General features: G+C 40.6%; 1 protein-coding gene across 8 annotated transcripts in view; it reads left to right on the forward strand.

Annotated features, from left to right (window-relative positions):
* Nucleotides 1-25,319, forward strand: part of NEK6 (NIMA related kinase 6) — a 69,761-nt gene that overhangs the window by 12,740 nt on the left and 31,702 nt on the right. For 4 of the 8 annotated variants that reach the window (XM_087753460.1, XM_087753456.1, XM_087753453.1 and 1 more), the window contains 3 exons: nt 13,601-13,722; nt 22,793-22,933; nt 24,309-24,371. In XM_087753460.1, coding sequence (XP_087609586.1) covers nt 13,630-13,722; nt 22,793-22,933; nt 24,309-24,371 — 297 coding nt within the window. In that variant the 5' untranslated portion in view covers nt 13,601-13,629. Of the gene's footprint in view, nt 1-13,597; nt 13,723-22,792; nt 22,934-24,308; nt 24,372-25,319 lie in introns of all 8 variants that reach the window. The other 4 variants (XM_087753457.1, XM_087753452.1, XM_087753455.1 and 1 more) reach the window with 1 other exon arrangement.

Genomic DNA, 25,319 nt, shown 5'->3' on the forward strand with positions numbered 1-25,319 from the left:
AACAGCATGGTATTAATCTGAGATCGATGTGGTGTCTTGGCAGTCGGGGAGGTTGGGAAAGAAATGCAGGGTGGGCAGGATGGAAGATTTTTGTTTGCATGAGTAAGCTTATGGTTTTTAATAATCTGATAGTACTGAGTTTATGCTTCAACATTGAAGCCTATTAGAATAATAGAAAATTGTTAAATAGAGGGCAGAATATAGTGTGAAATGTGATTTGTCTCTTATACAGGGCTTGCACATTTAGTTACAATTTTCTTGAAAGGTTAATTCCCAGTTTCTCTTCAGAACATTCTGTGCAGGCCTTTCTGTAGGGAGAAAAAAAATTGGACCCAATTTAAATAGACAAGTCTTGTGAATCCTGAAAGAATTTGGGCATTTAGCCCAGGAAAGGGAGAGTTCTCTGCAAGAACTTCATTAACCCTGTCTGTCATCAAAATAAGTAATAAAAGTAGCTATGCAGACTTTATAAAGAACAGATCTTTTTTGTTTTACTCCGTAGCCTTGATCTGCAAGGCACTGGTGAATGAATCTTGTTCTTTAAGGAAAACTGTGCCCGTGTGGGAAGGAAGATGGAGATGTGTTATGTACAGTGATACGGAAGTGTGGATACGAACTAAAGAGTTGCATTAATTTTTGGAAAACTGGTGCCATTAGTTCCAGATATACAGGAACGGGTAGGGAAGCTGACTTATTTTATTTAGTGTAGATAAGACACCTTGTAGCAGTATTGATTACACAGTCTTGGTTAGCGTATTTTGAGGTGGAAAAAAATACAAACATATTTCTAACATAGCTAGTTTTGTAAATAGGAAAATGTTAAATCTTTTTACACAGGGAAGTTTCTGCTTCCGTTTGGCTGTTACTTGCAAGATCCAGATGCTGTGAAAGCTCTTCCTGCAACGCTGGCGTCCGGCTGCTTGGAAGTTTTGCATAGGGTTTTATGAGGTGGCTTTGAAGTTGCCTTTGGATTTGAATCATATGAATCTTTAGATTGGCTGGGCTGCATAATTCTCGGCATCGTTGCCTCTTACTTCTGATTATGAGAAATGTAAATACTTCAAGCTGTTGTTCTGATGTTTTGAAGTTGGGTGAACATATATCTATATATATCTGTATCCTCCTCCGTTCCCTTTCCCTGTATTTGAGACAGATATGTTGGCTATTGAAGACGCGGAGTGATGGCTCTAGAGATGAACTGCATGAACAGAGTGGCTGCAGCAGGTTTCATGGGTCTTGAGCCCATCTGACATGGGCTTGCTCTTTTACTTTGGTCTGCCTAAGATTTCCTTAAACATTTGAGAAATTACGGCAATATTTCAGAAGAATCTTTGTGAGGTTTGCTTAATTTTTGTCAAGTGCTTGGAAGTGTGCTAATTAGACGGTATTTATCAGTGCTAAGTGGTGGTGTTTCTAATCATGTATGGAGATACGTATTTATAGAAAACGTTGTTAGGATTTAAGGTCCTATGTTTGTTAAGCTTTCTGAAAACAGACCAGGCTGAACAGTTCCCACATTCGGGTTTTGGGGCTGTAGCAGCAGAGCTTATGTAAAATTTTTTTTTGTGCTTTGGATGTTACTTCTGGTTTTGTCTTACTGGCTTAAGATCATCTGTTTGCTTGTGCTCTCGTTTGAGATGGCTGGTTGCTAAAGGTTTCTTGATAGGAACAAGCTGTGGAAGTAGTTTGGATTCTTAGTTGCGCGTGGTAGAAACTTATTTTAGGGATTGGCTTAAATTGGGTGTTTTCGCCGTAGGTTGGGAACAGTCAGTCTTCCCCGCTACTTGATTTTTGGCTCTTCGTTTTTACAAGGGCTCTTCGGATGTTGATCGAGAGTGGAAACTCTGTATTTCACATGTAGATTGTCAACTCGCTGGTAGTACAGTAAGTTTGCTTCCTTAGGTGCAAATGGCTGATGGTTCCCTTGATGCGGCAGGGAGACCGTGCAGCCAGCATGATAACGAAGGTGACGGTACTGGTACAGGCAGCACGCGTTTCATAGCCGTATGCCATGTTACTTATTTCAGTTATGATTTAATGATGTGAAAATGTCTGGCAGTTTCTGTGAATGTATACGTTATGAATATATTTCCAGCCTGTATTTAATCTTTCCTTCATCAGAAATGAATGAATTCTGAGAAGGATAACAGAAATATTCTTAAATAATTTGGCTCCAGGCTTGAAAGCTTTATTGCATTATAAATTAAAAGGTGAGCATGTTGTTGCATGCTTAGTAAGCAATACAGTAAAATTCCAGGTAGACTTAGTATGTGTTTATTTTTAACATGTGCTTTGTTAGCACCAGTAGTGGCCTGAGAGGTCTATCTCTAATGTTTCAAAGGCTGTAAAAACGAATATAGTGAATACTTTTGGAAGGCTCAAAATTGCAACTAGGAAGAATATAAATTAAGGTATGTTGGCTTCTTTCTTTATCTGAAACATACATAAGTGAGAACTAGGTGGGGAAAAACGCAGCCTGCTGTTGCTGTACTGTGTTTACAGTATCATCTCTCTTCAGAGGAACTATTGTCACTTTAAATGCTGCTGACTGCTCTCCATCCTCCATTTTGGAAGTGAATATGTATTTGATATTTACCTACATCTTACACAAACATTGTACATACATATTTACATGCGGTGTTGCGCTAGGAAATTCAGTGCAGTGAAATAAGAGGTAGGAATAGTCCAGTTAGGCTGGCGAAAAGGACCATTTACCTTATCGCATTGATTACTTAGTCATGGCTATAAATCCCCAAGTACTCTTGGCACTGATCCTAGGACTGTTTAATAGGAGCCGTGTGAAACCATCCCTTGATTCTATGATTGAGCTACATAGCATCTAAAGTGTCTTCAGAAGATGTTTACAAACAATTAGGGCTTGATTTGGGACCAAGTTCTAGGGAGCTGATACTACAACATAGGAAAAAACCAAAACCCAGCCCTTAACTCAAATTAAACCTTTTTTAAACCAAAATTAGAAGTAAGCTAACTACGTTCCTGGTTGGTGGTGAGAACTGGTAAAAGTAATGGGCATACGAAACGTTCTATCAAAAGTATTGTATAAACTCAAGTAGCATCTTCAGGCATAGTAATACAGTCAGAGAGGGGAGAATACCATGTCAGACCTTCCTATTTGCAAGTCATTTTACTGGATTTGTCCCCAAACTAGAATACAGAGTATTTGACGTGATGATCTTGCTTAAAATGGGAATATGGACCTGAGCTGGATGTAGAGTGATTTGAAAGAGAGTGGGAAGTTTGACAGAGATACTTAATTATTGGCAGGAAGCATTTGTTTTATTGACATCTACAGTGAGATGGCTCCAAATAGCTTTAAATAGTTGACTTAATGTCATTTTGCTTCCAGGTGTGGAAGAGTGAATTATGGTGTCTGTCACAGCGTTTGTTTAATGAATATCAGTTGTTGACATAGTATGAAAAAGCTCTAGGGCTTTTCAGCCATTTTAGTAAAACATTCTTAGTTAGTGGATTTGGGGTCTTTGAGAAGTCACTGCTGTTACTGGCTGTTGAAAATCCAGTTTGCACAAAGTCTTAACAAAAGGTCTGCACAAGGTCTTAAACCCATCTGCAGCTGCTTTCAGGGTAATTCCAACGCTCATAAAATGGAAGGTGTGATTAAAACACCATTCTTCTGCTCAGTGGTCAATTTGTTACAAACATCTTCATCCTTTTTAGGGGTTTATAAATTGCAGGTGCAATTTTCACTGAGGGCTGTGACTTGGTTTCTGCATTTTGATTGGGCAGCAGCTACTTGTAAAATTTTGAATATATAAATACATAAGTACATTTTTGTATTATTGTGAGGTCAATTCCATAGTTTGAATATTTGTAACTCCTATTAATACGAGTTATTTCAGGTTGGATGAGGATATGCTTCTGAAAGTTTTCAAAAATACCCATCTGTTAAATTAAATTCAAGTAAAGGTTGAGTTAAAAAACACAGCTGGGGTCCTTAGTGCTTAAAAATACTGATAAAGAAAATCTGACTTTGAAACACAACTATCGTCTTTAACGGCGTTTGGTGACTTGATGCTTTTATTACTTTTAGTACCAGATCCAGGGCCTACCCTTTAAAGCTTCCCTGATACTAAAGGCTGGGAAAGTTGATTTCTGCCAGTTTTCATTTGTCATGTCAATGAGGATGAGTAAAGTTATATTAGGTAATATATTAGCACTTTGGTCATGGGTGGCACTACTAAATCTAAGAAAGTTGTTTAACTGGGCCATCTTAATCTATTGTTTTTAAGAATCTGTTCACGCTTCGATGTATTTTATGCTTTCTTGGGCTTTGCAGGTGTGTATAACTCACGCTGCGTCACATTTGCTTGTGTATATCTATAGATACAGTTTCATCTTAATGCTAAGCCTAAAATTTTGAAATTATTTACTGGTGCTATATCTGCGCTCTGTTGAACAGTTCTTGCTTGAATTCCCTTGTTGCCATCTGGAGCTGTTGGTAAGAGAAAGCGTACAGTCCTTGCTCGCGGGGCTGGTGGTATTTGTGGGCAGCCTTGCCACCGCAGCGCTCCGGCCAGCTGTACCTTGGCGTAGGCAGCTCTTTCCGAACTATTTTTTACTGAATTGTATTGCTTAACTCTGCTCCTGCAGCATTCTCTCCTGTCTCATGCATTTCGGTGGCATTCCTCATGTTGTTTCCTTTAACATTCATATTCATATTTTTTTTCAGTGTTGGCAGGTGTGTATTTCACATTAACATGAGGGTTTTTTTGGATGTTAGACTGCTATTTGCTTATGGTAATTTCCAGTCATCATAAGGTGACTGTTCAGAGAGATGAGCAGAGAGGAAAAAATTGTCAAGCATTTACAGTAAATACTCTCTGCTTTGGAAGCGCTGTCAGAAGTTTAATTGTTAGGTTCAAGTAAGTTTGTCATGTGCCAGACAGAATCAGTCTGCTGTAATGAACGGGTTACGCACTTCACCAGCAAAAAGGGAGAGTGAGAAACCCAGGGATGCTCAGGATTTCCTGTCACCTTGCACTGCAGAAGGAACGGGGCAGGCTTTTTAACCTAGCCTGTAATTAGGTTTTGCATGGAAGCATATATTACTGTGCTTGCTTTGCCAAAGCTCTTCAGTATGATGGATGAGATTTAAAGGTTGATCTGACTAAATTGCTATGAGAATACTAACGACAAAGATATTTCTGTTGTGAACTATTCCTACCAGACATCATAGCTGTGACAGAAATGGTGTAAGATAATGGACAATAAAAGTCACTCGAAAATAATACTCTCCTAGGATTGGGCTGCCTTCCCCACGGCACGTACCCTGAACCAGAGCGATAATGTAAACATAAGCCAAGATCATAATTTAAATATATAGGTAATCTCATATAGTAGCCTGACAGATTTATTTTATGAGCAAGCAAGAGGAAGAATATTATTGGGCGGCAGAGAGGAAGAAAGTGTTACTGATGTGGCTGTGTTTATTTTGTAAAACAGTTTGCATTGCCCCGGCCTTGGGGAGCCTGCAGTGAGCAGCATGCTGATGGCGCAGGGAGGCGGGCGGGGAGCCTGGGCTCCCACCGGCCGCGCGGCCGCTGCCGGCGGGTTTTAGTCACCGTTAATCTCAATTCTTTCTGTATGTTAAAAGATGGCCATTTGTGCAGTAGTTTAAGTAATGTAGTGGACTGTGCTTAAACAACGCATGGATTTCTGGAGCGGTATGACTTGCCTTTTTGTTTTGTTTTACACAAGGTACCCAAATAGACCTGCTTGCCTCCCCTTTCCCAAGTCGCTGTGTAGCAAGAGGATTTGAGAGGGATATAGTAACTGAGTGGAAAAGCATATATATATCTCTCGCATGATATTTGAGGGCATTGGAGCAGGTCAGAGGTACAAAAAGCCCCGTAACGTTTCCAGGAAGGGCACAGCTGCCCCCACTTCACAGCCAGGAATGCTGAGGCTCCTGGAGATGGAGTCATGTTGCTTTTACAGTAGGAAGTGGTGCAAAAGTAGAAAACCTCGTAGTTTATTCTGCAGAATACTTTTTGTGGCAGTACTAGGGAAAGCCGGAATTGCTGTGGCTCGTTCTGCATTGACAAAGCTGTTCACTGGGAAGTCTCCAATGTGGATTATAGAAAGAGCTGCTCTGTGCAGTGCCGCTCCTTGCTGCATCCCTGACCCTTGAGGATCGGTTTAGCGATGGCTGGAGCGTTTGGGTTTGCTGGCTCCTCCAGTGTTGCGGGCAGCAGCAGAGGTGAACGCGGGGCACATGGAAGCAGCTGGCGTGTCGTGCGGGAAGGTGAAGAGTGTTGGTACAGAAAACGGTTGTAACGCTGAGCGCTCATACTGCTGCTTTGCTGTCTGCTTTAGAGGTTTATACATCTAGGAGCAAATAATTTGGCCTGTAGTTGGGTTTGAGGCATCCAGAGACACATGGTGATACCCGATCAGATTGATCACAGCTGTTTCACCAAGCCGGTTTAGAGAGGAGCTGCACCCGGGGCAGTAGGGCGCGTGAGACTGAATGCCAAGATGCTGATGAGGTTCTGCTCCTTAATGAGTGTCTCGTAACTAATGATCTTGGCCTTTGCTACCAAGTGCCCTAGGCTGTTCTGCTCCGAGAATCCCACCTGTCGGGTACCTGCAAGGTAGCATGGGCTTCGCTGGGGTTTTGTGTTCTGTTTTGCTTTCTGCTGATTCAGGCGTCAGAGGGACGGGGTGGGGCACAAGGACAGGTAGGTACCCAAAGAGGAATTACAGCTGGGGACGTGGTAGGGGAGCTGACCGCACGAGAGGGTTTTTATTTTCCCTTGCTTTGTAAGAGCTCCGGGTTACCTGTGAATGCTGCCACTGTGTGCGCTGCTGCAGTAATAACTGTACTGCAGAGGGGGACAGTAAGTGGCAGGACGCTTAAAGGCTGTGATGCCAGTCACTTCCATTACTGCGGGGATGGCGTCTTTTCTTTTTCAGGTGTTTTGGCATAGCTGGACATATGGTTTGTGTTTCTCCTTTTTGCATTATTCTACTACGTAATGGAGGGTACATGGTTACAGACAAACCTACATCGAGGTGCAGTTTGGGAGAATAAGCTGCTCATACCACATGGGCTTTGGTCATATTCCCCCTTACGTTGTTAAATTAATTCTGAATTCTTAAAGAGTAACTGAATTGCCTGCAAAACTATTGAGATATGAACCTGAAGAAAATGAAGTTTTGGTGCCTTGGGTATTTTCAGTGCCTTGTTTTCAAAATTTCTCAGCTTATACCTTAAGATTTGCTGGGAGAAGTAAAGCAGCTCTATGCTGAGTTCAGTTATATTTTCTCAAATATTTATTTTGAGTTGGCCTCCGATGTAATTGGAAATCTTTCACTTCCTTCCATTGGTTTTGGAAACCGTTTGCCTTGGTGGGTGGATCAGGTACAGGCAAACAATCCCGCACCATTCAGTTATATGGGGGCTGCCATTTTGTGTGGGTGGCTCTATGCTGTCCTGATGTCTGTCTTGTATTAGAAAGTTAAAAGCTTTACAACGACAACATATGTCTCTATACTATGCAGCTAAGTACCGATATTTTAATAATTGGAAATACCAGTGGATTCTGCATTCATGAGAGTTCCCTTTGATTTTTGGTATGATAAATGTACTTCTGTGCTTGGTGCAGAGGGAGGTGAGCCTGTGTCTGTTATTGTAAAACAGAGATGGCACATATACAAGGTAATTGATTTTGCTAATGTTGAATGATCATGAACTCCAGTATTTGAAAGTAATCGAGCTGCTGATAATTTTGCTGTTGTAGAAGTTACTACGTTGGTTGGCAGCCAAGCCAAGTAGTTTGGAATTTGTCTGGCTGATTAAAATTGATCCCAAATACTAAAACAATTGTGATACATCCTTAACACGACTTGGTTGGAATATCCCGGAAGTAATGCTGCATCAACAGAGCTTCGGTGAAATCTTCCTCCCTGCGCTTCATTTACCAGTAGGCACAAATGTGGTTATCTGCTCTGCTTGCCCATTCCTCTCTCCAGGACTGGAGCCCAATTGCTGTAATTTGTTTTCTTTTTTAATATATAGTTCCCAAAGTAGATAATTGCTTTTCTGGAGGTAGAGGTAAATGCTTCAGTTTTGATTAAAATAGGGTGGAAATCTGTCTTCAAAAGCTGGAAAATGCTGCAAGAGATTCTATGAACTGTACACAGTCCCTCCTTTTGTGTATGTGGATTTTTGAGGAACACGTGTTATTGGGGACTTAAGTGTATGAGATACTTGAGTATTCGTAGTAATTCCAGAAAGCTGTTCGGTTGTTCTTATAATGCCTTTCACAGATGATGATCCTGTTCTTTTGTCCACTTTCTGGAAAGATATGTGATGCTTCGTGCAATTTAAAAACATTTTAGTTTTTGTTGTCATGGTCAAGACCCAGTCTGAAAGTGTTTGACACTGCAAAGCGTCGTAGGAAATTTGGAAGCAGAAATAGAAAAGCCTGTCACTTGAGAAGTAAAAGTGCAGAGCTACAACAATGTAAAGTAAAAACGTGCCAGTGTTAGGAGAGCTTATTCCAAGGCCGCTTGTCTTATTTCCTACTATTGTCCTTGGCTGTTTGAAGAGACGAAAAAATCTTCAATTATTTGTCTGCAACTGCTCCCCTCCCATCCCCCCCATTTGATAATAAGGAAATGAGACCGAATCTGGAGTGTTATTGTCACTGCTTGGTTTTGTGTTGGGTAGCTGTTTTTTTCTTCCCTATTTGATTTCTTTGATGCTGTATTGTGTCAATGATGCTGTTGCTGCTAAGAAGTGACGTGCAAAATAAATTTGTTGATCTTGGTCTAGTTGCTAGTAGAGTTACATCCTAAAATACACCAGGATAGTAGATTTATTTTCTCCCACTTCTCATGCAGGTCAGTGACTGCATTAGGTGGGGAGACATAACTTTGGTTTAGACATGGTGACCACTGTTGGTGAATGAAGTGTTGCATTTAAGATTCCTACTTAAAAAAATTATTAAAGGAAAATTCATTACCTATTAATATTGACGTCAGTTAATGAGGCATTACATGCTAAGCTGAGATGTTATGTAGTTCAGCCTTTTTGCTGCGGTGTGGTTAACATTCGCGTGATGCTGTATGTAGAAACAGCTTCTCTTAGCACGAGGTGCTTCCATCCTACCCCTATACCCTGAGTGAGGTGGGAGGCTGTAACTCATTCAGGTAACTTTGAGGAGATCATTCCTTTTCAAAGGAATGAAGATAAGGCTTTTGGTGTGCTAGGTCTCATTCAAATGCTTACGTTAATTACAAGGAAGGGTTTCATGGTAACTGTTGGATTCCATGAGACAGCTTAACGCACAGGTCCTGTAGCCTGAATGGAGTGATGGTGTAAGGGATGGCTAAACAGGTTTGAACATTTCTTATGTGTTTATGGTTTTCTTCAGTAGTCTAAAATAATTCTTATCTAACGTGTTGCAGCTAATGTCCAAACTAACTTCAGGATTAGTAAAATGGAGCTCAAAACGCGGTTACTTCCTCAGGAGAGTGCAAGTATCTGGAATGGGGGTGAAAGTCACTGGTTTTAAGCAGTTGTATTGGACACTGTCATGTTCTTTGCTCAACATTTTCGTGTTTAAAAAAGATAATTGCAATATTGGTTCTGTAGCTAGACTTTTTAAAAGAGAGAATCTCAAAAAGAACCGTAGAATTTTGTAGAATTACGATTCTGTGCAATCTGTGTACCTTTTTTGACATAATGAAGTGCCTTTGTGGTGTTGGCTGCTATTTGAAGACCCTCTGTGAAGCCCTTTCCCAGGGATCCCCCTTCCAGTCTACCTACAACATGTGCTTGCCCGCAGCCCAAGAATAGCCCAGCTGACAGCTCGGAGCGGGACACGCTGTCCCGTAGGTGTCAGCGGGCTCGGAGCTGGTGTCATGTGAGCTGTGCCGTATCTCTTTTCAAAGCTGATATTTTGCTCTTACTTCTTCCTTTGCTTCCAGCTGTAGTGCTTTAAACAAACAGTGACCAACCCCAGATACTCCGCCTAATACACCCCCGTGCGTGCTCCAGGCAGCTAGGCTGTTCTGAGCTGTTAATCGCCTTCCCGTTGTCCAGCCCCTCACAGTAAGTAATGGTACCTTGCGTTTCCTCATGGCAGCTGGAAAGCTAAGGTTCTCTTAGGAACGTCCCACATTTGTGCATGATCAGATGACTCGGGTTCTCATATTCAGAAATAACTCCCTTTTCTCTTTTTGAGCTTTAGCCCTTTCCGAAGGCAGGACGCAGTAGATACGATGTTTGATCAGTGTTAGGCTACAGATATTTCCCATGACACTGCCTGGACACGCCTTTCATCTCGAGGCTGTAAATGTGAAATTTCTGAATTCCTTTGGAGATAAGTGGCAAGAAGCGAGGCTGCCAGTAGCCTGCAGTCCCTAGCAGTGTTTTCTCTGTGCTTGTGGACTTAAAAGAAAGAGAACATGTGTTATGTTCTCCCTTCAAGTAAACAGCCTTTCTTCAAATCATGAATAACAAAATAAAGATCATTCTGGCAGTGTAATGCAAGGTAGAGATTTTGTAGGACAGCTTAATGTTGATACTAAGAGACGTATTTTTATTTTTTACGTATTCACCTGGTTACTAATAAACCTACATATGTCCAATATTGAAGGAATCTTAAAATCAAACTTTTTTGTACTAATACTGATTATCCTTCTGCTGGAGTTTCATAGTACCAACTTCGAAAAACTTTTTTATTGAGAACAACCCATGTGTTAGCCTTTTTATACGCAGCAGGTACTCCAGCTCTCACAGCTCTTTTCTAGTGAGCGTTTGTTAGAGTGAAAGCTCATTTGCTTAAGAAACAAGAAGAGCCTTTTCTCCGCTTTCTCCCCGATCCTGCGTGTGCACGTGTTATGGTAGCTGGTGTTGGGAAAGATCTGCCAGCGCTAAAGGCTTGGTTCGCTGACAACTGTTAAAAGAACCCAGCACAACTTGCTACAGAAATTCTTCTGCATCATATTTTCTCCCCCACTCCCCCAAATATTTAAAATACCTTTGTATTTTAAATTAAGAGTTAGTCGTTGCCCAAGTGCCAGGCATGCACTATTAATACACTAATGAGGTCAGGTTGTGCTCTTTCACTGAGTGAATACTTGCCAAAACTCTTGAAACAAGTTTCTGAAAATGCTTGCTGGCCATTAAATCTTCCCTTGTCACCGTTACGCTTGTAGTCGCTGCTAAGGACAGCAAAAATGCGACTCTAAATGACATATTACCTAGAGCGTGTGTGGATAAGGAATAACTAGCTATGAATAATATCATTAAATAAGCCCCCAAAATGCATACAGTCCTTTGTGGGGAAAGGACATTAGTGTATTTATCGTGCGTGTTCTGTCTATGCTGTGGATGTATTTTGAGGACTGGCTTTGCTCTTGGGGCCAGAGCCTGGCCCCAGAGCTGGCACGGAGCAAGGAGCGCTGCGATCCACTCTGAGTGGCCCCTGAAGAGATGATAAAATTACCAGGATTTGTCCCCGAGTCAGGCCCAGACATGGTGACGCTAATAGTTCAAGTATGGTTTTTGTTCCATAGAAGGGCTAGAAAATAGGTATATGCCCGGTCTCTTGTGCTTCTGCAAACAGAAGATGTATCTGGCAGGCTTTCAGCCAAAAGCCTGTAACTGCCCCCGTTACTGTTTACTGCAGCGTTCCTGAAACCTGTGCCCAGCTCTGTGTCGGAGGAGGGTCAGTTAGTCTGGGATCACGTTGTTGCTCCAGCACTAGGAATGTCTCTGCTGCCTGATGGGCAGCTCTTTGCAACTTGACGGTGCAGTTTTTCAAGGTGAGCAGACTGTCACTGCAGGTGACTGTGTTGTGCTGGTCTGGGAACCGCGGCACCTGAGCGGGCCTTGCCTCTGCAGGGAGGGCCCTGGTGAGAAGGTGAGCGTGGAAACCGCTTCGGGTGGTCTCAGCTCACAGCTGGGGCTCGTGGGCCGGGGCGGCTTGTCCTGGTGCTGAGGCAGAGCGGCTGCACGCACGCGCGGGGAGGAAGGCAGTACTTCTGCAGAGTGGCGAGGAGCAGCCGAGAGCAGTCGTACCCATGCTGTGTGTTGGGCTGGGGTGGCGTTTCCAAACATCCAGCATCCTCTTTAAGTAATGACAAGCGTGGTACATCCAGTTCAGGAAATAAGTTCCTCTGCCTTATTCAACCAATGTGGGAATTTAATTTTTCAATTTTTTTTTCTCTCTCTCTCTCTCTCTTTTTTTTAAATTCTAAAAAATGAAAACTGACTACCACACTTCCGATTCCTTCTAATTGGTTTGTGTTATGGTTGATTATAACCTCTTTTTTGAGCCCTCTCACCCAAGTACTCGCATCTCTTCTTCCTTCCTGTTACCCACAAGCTTTTGCTTGGTTTTATAGTACTGCTCAAAATAAAACTAATCTTGTCATACTGTGAAACAATTTGATTCAAGGTAGACCCAAGATGTGGCGTGTAGAAGTTTTTATGTTACAGGTGCTGGATTTCGTAGCTCTTCACCAGCTCTGCTGCTGGCATAAATGAAGGTTAAATTTTGTTTTGTGTTGTGACTCAGACCTTCACAAACAAGATCTTTGAACTAAAAAAGAGAGTGGAGACTGAATTGGTCTCTACAGGGTGAAGGGTAATTTTAGAATGAAAATGAAGGATCATTGCAGACAGTGATGGTGCATTTATTTTTGCTTCCTTACAGTGAGCTCTGTATCTGATAACTTTTGCTAGATTCTCTTCTCCAATGCTGCATCCTTTTAACTTCTGTAACTTTGGTAGGAAATTCTGCTGAACAGCCGTGCTTAGTAATTGCTGCAGGTAAAACTGGAACAGATTCATTCGTGGAATTTTCCCTTGTTTGTTTGTTCCTAGAACGATACTTTGATCTCGTTGAATCTAATACGGTTTCTAGCTACTGCTTCCTGCGGCTTTACCAACCTGCAGGAAAACGTTTAGTTTGGGGGTGGGGAAGAAAGAGTGTGGGTAAAGCTCCACTTTTAGGTTGTCCGTGGCCAAAGAAAGCTACAACTGTCTGGTGGGACTTTGTTGGTTTTGTTTTACAAATAGCAATGTGCTAACCTTTCTTGAATGGTCCACTAAGCACCTGGTACCATTGGGGATCATCGAGGTTCAGTAGTTCTGGGGGAAGTAATGCTAGCTGCTGTTACAGCCGACAAAAGCGATGCCTTCTGTCGATAATGTAGCACTGACCAAATAAACCCCTTTTCTGCTATTTTGTTTACTATGAAATGATACCAGTAATATTTGTGATATCGATATTTTTGTTTTGTAATCTCGGGAGAGCCAGGGTAGCTTTGACCTGTTGCTGCGTCCTTTCAGCTTGCAGGTGGCAGTGGGCGCGTTCTGGTCTGTCACTGACGAGCTGGGCTCCCTGGCACTGGTGGTAGATGAGGGGTTTCTTTCTTTGAGAAACGTCTGTGTGAGTCAATCCGAGGGAAGAAAGGGGAGGAATCAGTGCTTGCTGTCTTGATGTACAACCGCGTGTAGGCACACCCCTAGAAAGAGTTTCTTGCTTTCAGCGCTGGATGGACAGTGATGATCCTTCTCTCTCCCCTCTCTTAACTCCAGCAGGACTGTGAGGCAGAGTTTGGTATGATACCATGGAAGGGCAGCATAACCACCCGCATCATCTAGGGGACCAGAACAACCCTCTTTGCAAGCTGCCGGGGCAGGAATATCAGCATGATCCTCAGGTAAGTGCATGTATCTCTTCAGTCTTTCTCCTGCTCTGTTTTCTTCCCTTCCTTTTGTAAAGGTCTATAGATTTCTTGGCATTTAGCGCCCCCCCCCCCTTTTTTTTTTTAATAGTGCAGTTATAGCAGTTTTAAGGTATATCCAGTTTGGGATTCTGCCCACCAGCCAGAGTTTCCTGAATCTCGTTTTTTGATGATAATAAGAGAGAAAGGAGATACTTTGAATTTTGCTTAAAGCAAGTATTTTTAAATAATCTTATAAAAACATGTACTGTGTTGGCATTCTCTTCTCTTTGAGTCCTTGAAGAAAAGGCCAAAGAAAAGCAGTTGATTGTGTAAGTGAATAAATGTATTTTATCTCCTTTTATAATAAATGCTGAAGGGGTAGTTACCAAATACAAGAAAAAGTTCATCCTGCATGAAACTGTAGGCTCTCTGACTTAATTTCCTGTGAGTCTGTGGACTCTTTCCCGTAATGTATTTTGTCTATACTATTATCAAGTTTCACTATAGTGGCTCATATCTCTCTCTCTTCCCTGCCTTTCTGCAGACATGGGCTAAAACTAGGGTTAGACCTGTATTCGAAGTACTGTCGATACCTTCACTAATCACGAAACTTGCATTTTGTGGATTTTGGCTGCTTGCCTTTTTTCGACTGTTTGTCTGTTTATCAGAGCAGTTAAGGTTTACCTATATGTATTTTAAGGAGTAAACAAAGCATTGTGGAAAAGCTGTCAGAAAGACGACTATTGCAACTGCAGTGTAACGTTGCCTTGGGGAGGGGGCTGGGGGTGTCAGTTTGTCATTCCAGAGGTGCAGCCCGGGGTGATGGAGGTTCCCTGAACAAGAAGCGGCCGTTAGGAAAGCTGTATCAAAACACAGTATAGGGTTTGCAAAAACCCTAAGCTGCCTACACATAGAGTGTAACGGTGAATGTGTCTTACGCAGCGCTGCTGGGAAAGTAGCGTTGTATGGAGCAAAGCCCCCCTCTCCTAATGTAGTAATTTGTCATATTAAGTCATTTAATAATAATTGAATCCCCTTGATTAATCTCCTAGAATTAGCCAGTTGGATTTTGAGCAATTAAGGTTAATTACTGCCTCATTTGGCAGGATAGAGCCCCTGTAATTATTTCATGAACAAGATTAGGAAGTGTTCCTGTGCAGCAGATACATTCATGGCATCTTGGAGCACATGTTAGAATTTGTAATGACATAGTTAAGCGTAATTAGTAGCTAATAATCTATGTTCTGCTGTTGTGCTGATGCTGAGTGGGCTCATTTTGCTGTGCGGTCATTGTTCAGTGAAACCTCCCCTCAACTCTGTTAGTATCCAAGTTGTGCTAATGGAGGTCTCTGAGCATCTTAACTGTTCTGAGCATGATCTAGTTTGGAATTAGGATTGCAGAAAGACTTCCTTTTGGTTTTGCTGTTAAAATTAAAAAAAAAGAAAAGCTGAATAACAAAAATATACAGTCTAGCAGAGGCTAGAAAAAAAGGCTTCCCCTCAGCAAACCCAGTTTAGAAATTAACAGAAATTGTACTGTTTAGAGGGCAGGCCACCTTACACTGGTGGCACGATATGATTGCTTATTAAAGATTTCTGATTTTCCATTTTGCAGGTATATAATTATATATCATTTTCAATTTTCTGTTACCTATTACCTGGAAGAATCCAGAATTACATCATTTCTTTCTTCTGAAGATACAAGTAATGCAGAGATGCTATATAATAGCTTGTGGAAGAAACAGAGGTTTGGGAAGGAAAAATTGACCAGACTTGTCTTACAAGAAATGTCATGCATGGCAGGGATAAAAGCTTAAGCACAAAAACCAGAACTTGAGCTTTTAGAGTCTCAAATGAGAAGGTTTTTGTATGGAGTGGCCCTCTCTCCCTTCCAGCCCCTTCATTCACAACTACTGTGTCACCCCCAGAAAGACCAGAGCAACACTGGGCTCCTCTAGTAGAAACTTGCTATAATTACGCTGCTTCCTAAAGCTTTTTTTTTTTTTTTTTTTCATTCTGACAGAGGTGTTATTTCTGTTTTATAACTAGTTAGCGTAGAGCTATGGGTAAGTGTATCAGACTTTTCTTTCTGTCTTTAACTACTGTAGCTTAGTAATAAGATGATACTTTTGAGTAATGCTTCATATTTAGAAGTTTTCTAATTAGAGTAAGTGAATATATAAATATAAAAAAGGCCCAGTAAAGTCACAGTTCAGCTGCTGGCCCCTTACCTGCCCAGCGTTACCCTGATGAAGTTCGTCAGCAAGAGACAGCACGCTTTCTAGTAACATTCCAGAGTGAGTCTGTCAGTTCTTTAAGTCTCTAGGTTACTGGTGTTTATAGCAGTAAGCAGTAAAAGTTATTTAGGAGTAAATCAGTGATATAAACATACAGAGCTATAATTTTTTACTTAGTTTTCGTACTATATAAATGTAATAACTCACTTTTAAACAACCCTTTTATATACTCACACGGCTTAGCAGCAGAGCTGTTCGTTGTAGTTTCATTTTGGTCTGCGAATGGAAGGTAGATTTAACTCGTCATCTAGCAGCAAAGACACCTCAATTTATCATTTTATGAAATGCTTACATTATTTCTATGTTAATATTAATTTATTTGTGAATATCACCTTGGTCTGTGATTTTCAAGCTGGTATTTCTTTCCTTGTCGTAAGCTAGTACAAATACTTGCCGATAGGGATGTTAAAACTTTGAAATTCAAGCCAAGTTCTTCAGCAAACTTTAAATTCTAGGTAACAGGTCAGGTTAAGGATATTTTATGATGACTGTGTAGTCTAGTTTTGAAGCTGCAAATTGAAAAACCTGATGTATTCTTCAATAGTTACTTGACTACCTGTTTGAAGGATAATCCATATTTTAAAAGTTTCCTCATCTTGTGAGCTTAGAAGTTCTTTTTTTTTTAATCAATCTGTTCTAATGTGTTCTCATAAATTCACACTGGAATTTCAACCTCAAAGTATGCAAAATTCTTTTCAGGTAGGCATTATTGAATGGAGATGGGTGTATAATTTGGGGCATCATAAAGTGGTTTGAAACACTGATGTTGATAGTAAATCATTGCTTATAATGTACACGTGTTCAACTGGAGGGACTGAAGCTTCCCCATCTACTACCGCAGATGTCTTTTAAAGGTGAAATTAGTTTACGGTAAATGTCATTCAGATGAAGTATGCACTTTAGAAGCAAGGAAACCATTGCTTTAAAGTTAATGATGCGTTGCACATATCAGAAAAAAACCTTATATCCAGCATAAAGATAATTAAAATTCAGGTCAGAAGTGTATGACTTAGTCGAGCTAAATTTTTTAATGAGATTTCAGAAAATTAATTGGGCAAGTATGTTTTTACTCTTCTGAAGAATATTTCATTTCATGGCTCTACAGGAAAGATGCTTTTATTGGCATCTAAAGATTGTAGTGTCTGACTTTTTAACTGTTGCTTAACCAATCTTTAACAATGTTTAGGTTGATTACAAATAATCCAGACCTCTCGTGGCCTTGTAGCCATTTGTGCAGAATGATGACTCGTGCTGCTTTTCCACGTGCCAATCAGACAGCAGTAAAACAACTGACTTTAATTAACATTAGCACTCTGGGTTTATATATTGTGCAATTAGCAGAGAACAGTCCCCTGTTTTCAGCTCATTCAGGCTTGGGTTTTTTCTGTGCCTCTGGGAGAAGCAGTCATACAGGCATTGCTCTGCAGCGTGTTAGTATTTTACTGATATTTTTGTCTGCAGTCTCTCAGTACTCTCCTTTGCCTGAAATGTCGCCTTAGAGGCTGCAGGAAAGGCTGCTTGGATGGTTTTCCCAGGACTGGTCAGGTTTTCCCCAGCTCTTAAATAATTAAAGCGGTAAGTTTATTGGCCAAACGTTAATTGTTCTGGAGATTGAAAGCCTTTCTACAGAACAGAATGTTCTCATCCTTCCTTATCCCAAAATACAAATTCTGAGCTGTACAGCTACTCAATTCAAAAATACAAAAGTTCTGCTCAGGTTCTGTAGCTGTCCTGCCTGCACGTGGTTATAGCAGTGTGTGAAGGATTTGGGGGAAATGGTATCAGCTCTCCAGTTGTAAATGTTGGCACGTTTGTGCTCTTGCACGCTCAGAGTCGCCTCTGGTGGCTCTGGAGCAGACGTCCCTGAACATGTGGAAGCGTAAGTAGAAGCTGCATCCTATCACCAGGAGCAAATATATAGCAAGGAACTTTTCTAATACTGTCATCTTCCCTATTTGCCTGGGTTGCTTTATCATCTGGTATATAGAGACTCCTGTTAATCTTTATTAAAGTTTCTTCTCCTTGCAGCATATCTGTTCAGGTGTGTACAAGGCAATATAGCTGAAGTTTTTATTTCATTGGGTTTTTTTAGTACTATAAAACCTTACTAATTCCGTTTTGCAGAAAATCTCATAACACCTCAAAATTTGAGGCTGAACGTTCTGGCAAACTTCTCCATTCAGTATTGGGACGAGGGCTGTCGTTGCATCCTTTTGCCAGCTTTGAAATTTTTGCTCTCGCACCAGTGATTACATCTAAAAGAGAACATGTATGCCAGAGATGTTGTCCAGAATAGCTTGTTCTTGGAATAATCTCTGCATTTCTTCTTAAAAATGAATAGCCTCTTTATTTGCATGAGGAATTAATTGACTTTAATCTTTGGGGCTTTTTTTAATGGAGTAGTAGAAGAATGAGACTTCATTGTGTGGATAAAGAGAACAGCCTTTGTCTCAAAGCTAGTTCTTCCCAGGCTGTCCCCTTCCTACAGCTGCCCTGGGAACAGCAGTGTGCAAGCAGCCCAGTTTTCATAGTCTCTTTACAGGTCCAGTGGTTGGGGTGGGGGAGTTTAATTTTTTTTCTCCCTTCTTTCTTTCTTTCTTTTTTTTTTTTTTTTTTTTTTTTTTAAATTTAAGCTCCATCATTGACCTCGAAACCTGTTCTGCAGAGACAGTGGCTTGGTTTTCCTGTATTCATGCAGACCGGAACCCTTCACTGAGCCTGAATCTGTCCTGAAATTGAGAAAATCTGTTTTTGATGAACAGGTTTGAAGATGATGGTGGTGTCTAATTCTACACACGATTTATATCTGTATGTGAAAACTGAGATTTGCAGAAATAAAGATCGTGGTCTACTTGAATGAATAGATATTGGTTCTTTGACAGCTTTATGAAAAATTGTGGTGGTTAAACGTGGAAGGACTTGAAAAAAATGGAGTGCCCCTTGTCAAAAGTCATGAAATAAGTGAAATGTATGTAAGGCCAGGCTGTAGGGATGCTATTCGGAGGAGGTAGGTGTTTCTTAGGTATTCTAAATGTGTCCTTGTATCAGAATTTAGAAGAGTTACCTGCTTATGTTTGAGTACCGTAAAGCATAAGAGAAGGTTAATTTTAAACAGACGTGTGGGAAAATGGACTGCCCTAATCAATGGGGAGCTCCTGGTGCGGTTTGGTCTAACCCGAGCGTGCTCTCTGATTTATACTGTAATCAAACATCTTCTAGCCTGTATGAAAGCTCCATTACTTTAATTAGGTCTGATAGGTTGTGATAGCAAATGCAAATCTAGGTCATTGCATATGTAAATGTGCAGCTGTAGTCCTGGAGGATGCCAGAACATATCAGCTAAGGTGTCCAGTCATCACCCAGCATTAACTCCAGCACGGCAAGCAGACTTTATGTGCTAACCATGTGAAAGTGGTTAGGACACACACAGACACCCTGTCGCTTGCCTAACATTTATTTATATTTTCAAGTTAAGAAGTTGCTAGATGTTTCTTGGCACATGCTTAAAATATTAATTTACACTTAAACACTCTTGGTTTAAACACGCAATTTAATGATTTATGAAGGGCAAATGGATACCATCCTTGATTGCAGCATGGATTTCTTCCTTAAAAAGAAAGTTTTGTGGTAGTTGCTTCATAAAATCTTGTTACAACTGCTACCTCTATTGTGAATGTTAACTCCAAGTTAGAAAAGCTTTTGCTCAAACTTTCTTACTATGCAAGAAGAGTGTGGCTCAGGAGGCACACGTTCACAATTAAGGAAATGCTTTGATTCCTTTCTATTTCTCAATTAGGAAAAAGTGGTTTGTAATTTTATATACTGACACCTTTGGTTTGGCTGGGTAAAGCCATCTGACTGGACAGCTCCATTAATTTGCTTATTAGCTTATATGTAAAAAGGTGAGGGAATGGAGATGTTCCTGGTTAGTTACCAGTCAAGTTGAACAAATGCCTGTGTTCAGACATTCTTCTGGTGATTTGGGCACACGAAAAATGCACGTAGACTAACGTTTCGTTAGCGCTCCCTGGAATGAGGTGAGTATTCCTGTATTGCTGTAATGTATATTGATAAGTATTACTGTTTATCAAATCCCTGCAAAGAGAGATTGCAACCAATTTAAGCTGAGAAAGCTGCAGGGGTTGTTTACTTTGAATATTTGCTTGCCTGGTTTCATCCCATGTTGCCTTAGTTTGTTGATAATTTAGTAACTTAAAGGGGGATGTATGTAAATAATAAAGCAGTGTTATCTTAACATTCTGCTGTCTATCTGATGACCCATAGGCTGCCTTTTTCCTCATCAGTGAAAGATACTCCCATTTTATTGTATGGTATACACTGCAAAACTTAGAGAAATGAATCCTGAATCTTCATTTTAATTTTTGTTTTGCTGTGTTATACTGCATTTACAAGCTGTAACTTCAAGCCCAGCGCAAGTACTGAGAGTAACCTTCCTTCGCTGGCTGCCGCCAACCCGGATTGCAGCCCGGTGGGGGAGACTGAAGTGGTCTTAAAAGGGAAACCCTCCCTGAACGGTTTAAAGGAAATACTTGATGAAATTAGCTTCCTATTTCTGTGTGACTTGCCCTCATGAATAACTGCAAATTCTAGTGCAGCCTTCTTATTTGTGTAGGTTATTGTTCATGAATTAACATTTTTATTGTGTCATCTTTAGCCTAGAGAAATGAAAACCATTTCCCATGGTATGACAATATTTAAATGCTCATGGTGATAGATGGAGACACTTACCTGTGGCCTTGGCATTTCAAAAATAATTACTCGAAGTGTCGTTTCATCTGAAAAAGAGTGGGTTTGCTCTTTTAGGGAACCTAAACTGGGAAAGCTAATGATCGTGATGGCCTGGAGTTAAATTTCCAGTTATGTGCCTACTTGAATTAGGAGGGATTGGCTGGACGTTATGGTATTGCATTTTCGTCTTCTCTGGAGTTCATAACTGTCGAGGCTTTTCAGTTTAGCAACAATCTTCTCTTTCCATAACTGCAGGGCTTTACCTTCGCGAAGTTCTCGACGGCTGGCACAGGGCAGCGGTGCAGAGGTGCAGGGCACGCGCCAGCAGCACACAGCCTTTCGCTGCCGGGAAGACGACAGCAAAAAGACCTGATGGTCTTTTCACTGTCGGGTTTGCGATTTATATCTGCGTCTCTCTATTATCAGCATTTATAAAATGCAATCATTTTTCTTGAGTATGCCTGCAGTAGAGTAGCTTTTGTCGTGGGGATTTCTCTTGCGTTTGTTGTGATAAGGATGCTGTAAAGGTGACAGTTTTCAAAATAGCTTATCTTGGTTGATTGATGCAGTTTGTAGGTCAGAAATTACTATTTAGGGGACTTTATTGGTGAGTTTTCTTAAAAACATTGACTTTTACAACTTTGTTTACAAAACATCTGCCAAATAATTGTGATTACTTCAGAGTTGCACAGACACCTTGAAATCTGGAAGCTTTTTCAAATGTCTGATTGATACTTTTTATTGTTTGTTGAATAGTAGTCATTTTTATTTCTGTTGCAAAGAAGTCCGAACTTATTTACTCATCAAAATAAATACACCCTGTAAGAGATTCTCACCCTGTCTTGTATGTAGTGCTGGCAAAAGATGCTGGACTGAAAGCTTTCCCTGCATTTTAAATTTTACTTCCAGCCCCATGGCTCTGTGTTAGGAAAGGACAGTGGCAGCAATAGTCGTCTCCTTACAGCACCCAGCCCTCCTGGCCTGCTCTCCCTGGGCGCTGGTGCTGGCGTTGTCCGCTAAAGATGCAGCTGTGAGCGATGGCTGCCTCCCTGGGAACCCCCCTTTTTGTTGTGAACTTCTCTTTTTGTGGTTTTCACTGGGAACTCTGGAATGGCTCGAGATGCTGAAGCTTAAAAATATTCTACTTGGCATGCATGGCAACTTTAAGTAATTAATTTTCCTAATCTCTTTTTTAAACATTGGTTAGCAGTCATGTCGATTACAGAAGAGACCCGAACGGCTCTAGGGAGCGATTCCTAGTCCAGGGAGTACGCAATCCTCGTTCCGCTGTGCCGCCTGCCTGGCTGGGCCGTTACCTGGGACTGCGCGGAAGCAAGCCTCGGCGCCTCCCAGGTGGCCCGTGCAGGCGGAGCTGATGAGAGGGTGTGCAACTAGGGAGGCAGTAGTTTGGGACTAATTAGTTACTTACACGGAAGGCAAGACTCTATTTCCTTTTTAAAAAAGTCATATAACTTAATTCAGCCTATGTTACTAATACCTTTACTAGGAATTAATGCATTTATGGTCAGAATTATCTACAGACTGGTCAGCCTCGATTAAGTTCTTGGCCATCAGAAATGAGAGCAAGAGGGTATGCACATTTGGCCATGTTAACTCTGTTCCATACGTTTTTGGTAGCTGTTACTAGTTTTATGCTTTGGTTTGGTTAATATTTTTATGGAAGTCTCTGCCGTTACATGTGCGGGTGCCTGCGGCTGTATGCTGCGCTTTTCTGTTGCGACTGCTCTGGCCCAGTGTTGTCTGAAGTGGACAAAGCAAAGTGAAGGTGGGCAGAGGAAAGCCAGACCACTCCGTTGTCCGTCGTACACCAGATCGACACCAAATTTCTTTGTCTTTCTTGCTGGGCCATCCTTACTGTGAGAATTTATCCTCCTGAATATGATTAGTCATAGAAACCACTAGCTTGTGGTCATAAAGAAGACAGATCGGGAATGCAAGTTCATGTTTTTGCATCACTTTTTCCAGTTCATTGATTTAATTTCTTTTGACCCGAACAGAGACATTTAACATCGTACCCATATCGCTGCACACTGGCAGATTTTCAGATAGAGAAAAAGATTGGACGAGGACAATTCAGTGAAGTTTACAAAGCAACTTGTCTTCTGGACAGAAAACCTGTGGCATTAAAGAAAGTTCAGGTGAGCATTGAAGTTCAAAGTCTTACTATTTAGCCAGCAGAATGGAAATGTTTCAAGTGTCTACGCAGATTACTTTGAGTCAGATACGTCTTTCAGTATTCTTTTGTTAGCAGTAATGCAATAAAATGCTTTGTAAATTGAGAGTTTAAGGTTTGAGAGCACTGGATGATCTGGTTTGATATTTTTACATTAAAAAAACTCAATACTCTGCCTTCTTATTTTATTCAGTTGGGTTTTAGAGGTGTGGGTGGGGGGTTTTGGGTTTTTTTGTTTTGTTTTGTTTGGTTTTTTTTTTTTTACTTTATTATTTCAAGATAAGGAATAAAGAATAATGCTTCTGAAGGTCTCAAAGGAGTTTTGCAGGTATTAAGTCAGGTTAGTTTCCTGGTGCTCAGTTTGCATCTGGATATGAGAGGCCAAGCGGCCCCACTGCGCTCCTGCCTGCCCCTTGGTCGGATCCTCTGTGGGCGTCTTCTCCGTGTAGTCTGTCTGTCCTATATGGGACCCTGTTTCCATTTTGAGCAGTCTGTTTGCACTGCATGGTCTTAAACCCACTCCAAGATGACAAGGGATATTTCTAAATTATGTAGCAGTAGTGCAATTTTATATTTATTCTTAATTTCAGTTTTTACTTTATAAAAAGGCTTCACTAAATTATTATTAAACGTGTGTGAAAGAACAAGGCCCTAATGGCCATAGTCATACAGCTGGGAGACTGCCATCTCAACGCAGATGAATCATGAGAACACAAGGGCATGGAAGGCAGAAACGTCTGCGCTTGCTGATGGAGTTTTAGAAGAATTTATGAAAAACTTTCATGCAAGCAGTATAGATTTGCAACCTGGCTTCAAGTGTCGTGCAGTGTTCAGAACAGCACTTTGCTGGAAGACGTTTGCCTTTAATCCTTCAACAGATTCTTTAAACTCTTGTTTCTGGTGACTTACTCTCTGATTATTACAGAATAAATAGTAATGTTCAATATTATTGTTAATTGTTATAGAGAAACCAGTGGAAGCTATATCTCTGTTTAAAAGAAAAAAATAAACATTTTACCTTTTGTTTACCATGTGAAATTAATTGTAACTAAATTAACTTTTGAAAATCATGGTGGCAGATTCACAAACTACTATCTGTATTTTTCATGCTGCTTAGAATGTTGTCTACAGGTTCTAAAATTAATTTTACCCTATTGCTAACCCTTTAGTGGTTTCAAAATAAAGAAAACATTGATCTTTCTTTGATCTGGGGATTGTGTGTATACTCATTACAGTAGGGGATGTACAGATTGGGAGAGGAAAGACCAATTTCTTCTTAAAATATAAAATTCTTTTTTGTTGTTGCTTCATTTTCATCTTCTATGTTTTTGTCTTTGAAGATTTTTGAAATGATGGATGCCAAGGCTAGGCAAGATTGCATTAAAGAAATTGACCTCTTGAAGGTAAGAACTCTTACAGTCACTTTTTCTGGTTCTTGTTTTGAGAAAAAAAATCATTTTTAGGTTGGCAACAGTTACTTACCTTCTATGGCAAATAAAGCTTATATAGCACACACAGTGATCTTAATAGACCGTGCTTTCTTTTGCAAGCTAGAATGCCCACCTGATGCAAGAGTTCTGTCTTAAAGCTTAATTTTGTTGAGTTTTGTTGTTGTATAGGTAGAAGCCCATAGTCTAAGGAATCTATTAAAAATCTGTCATAAAAACCCACAAGTACTCCTCTTTCAGAGAGGCATGTAAATTCTGCCCTTTATGTGTCTTGATTTATTTGTCACTTCAAAATAGACTAATTAATGAACTAGCTAAATGGGAAAACAGTTTTGCATGTGTGTGTAGGGTATGCATATATATATATATATACACATATCACACACAAAAAATGGTAGTTTAGATAAAGGCTCTGAAAATAGAGAGTGTTTTTTAAGTGGTTAAACCAACTAGTGATTTTTTTTCCATCTCAGTAATTATTTCAAAATGTTGGTAGAGAATATATATGCGTTGCACTTTAAATACCTATTTTGAGTAAATGCAACAGATTGTAGAAGGCTAAAATTTTAGTTTAGCTAGTCAAATTTAATTTTAAAGTATTAAATAATTCATTTTGTAGAAGTGATTTTAGGTATTTCTATTTAAATTGTTGATTTACATTCATGCAGTTGTAGACAAAGCTTGAGTCTGCTAGACTGTAGCGAAGGCATACAGGATAAACATGAAGATAGCAGCTTATGTGAACGTGATCCAGTTGCTTAACAGTCATGGAGAAAAATAACGCCAACGTTGGCATTCAAAAAGAGAATTTGTGAATTGGGGGGGGGCGGTTTCTAGATAATCTAAGCAGTTTTGTCTTGAACTCTGGCTATGGAAGGTGTCATAAACTTGCACGGGATTTAT

Source organism: Nipponia nippon, unplaced genomic scaffold (assembly GCF_047370975.1).
Source record: "Nipponia nippon isolate SJK-2023a ecotype South Korea unplaced genomic scaffold, ASM4737097v1 scaffold_16, whole genome shotgun sequence".
Classification (NCBI taxonomy): domain Eukaryota; kingdom Metazoa; phylum Chordata; class Aves; order Pelecaniformes; family Threskiornithidae; genus Nipponia; species Nipponia nippon.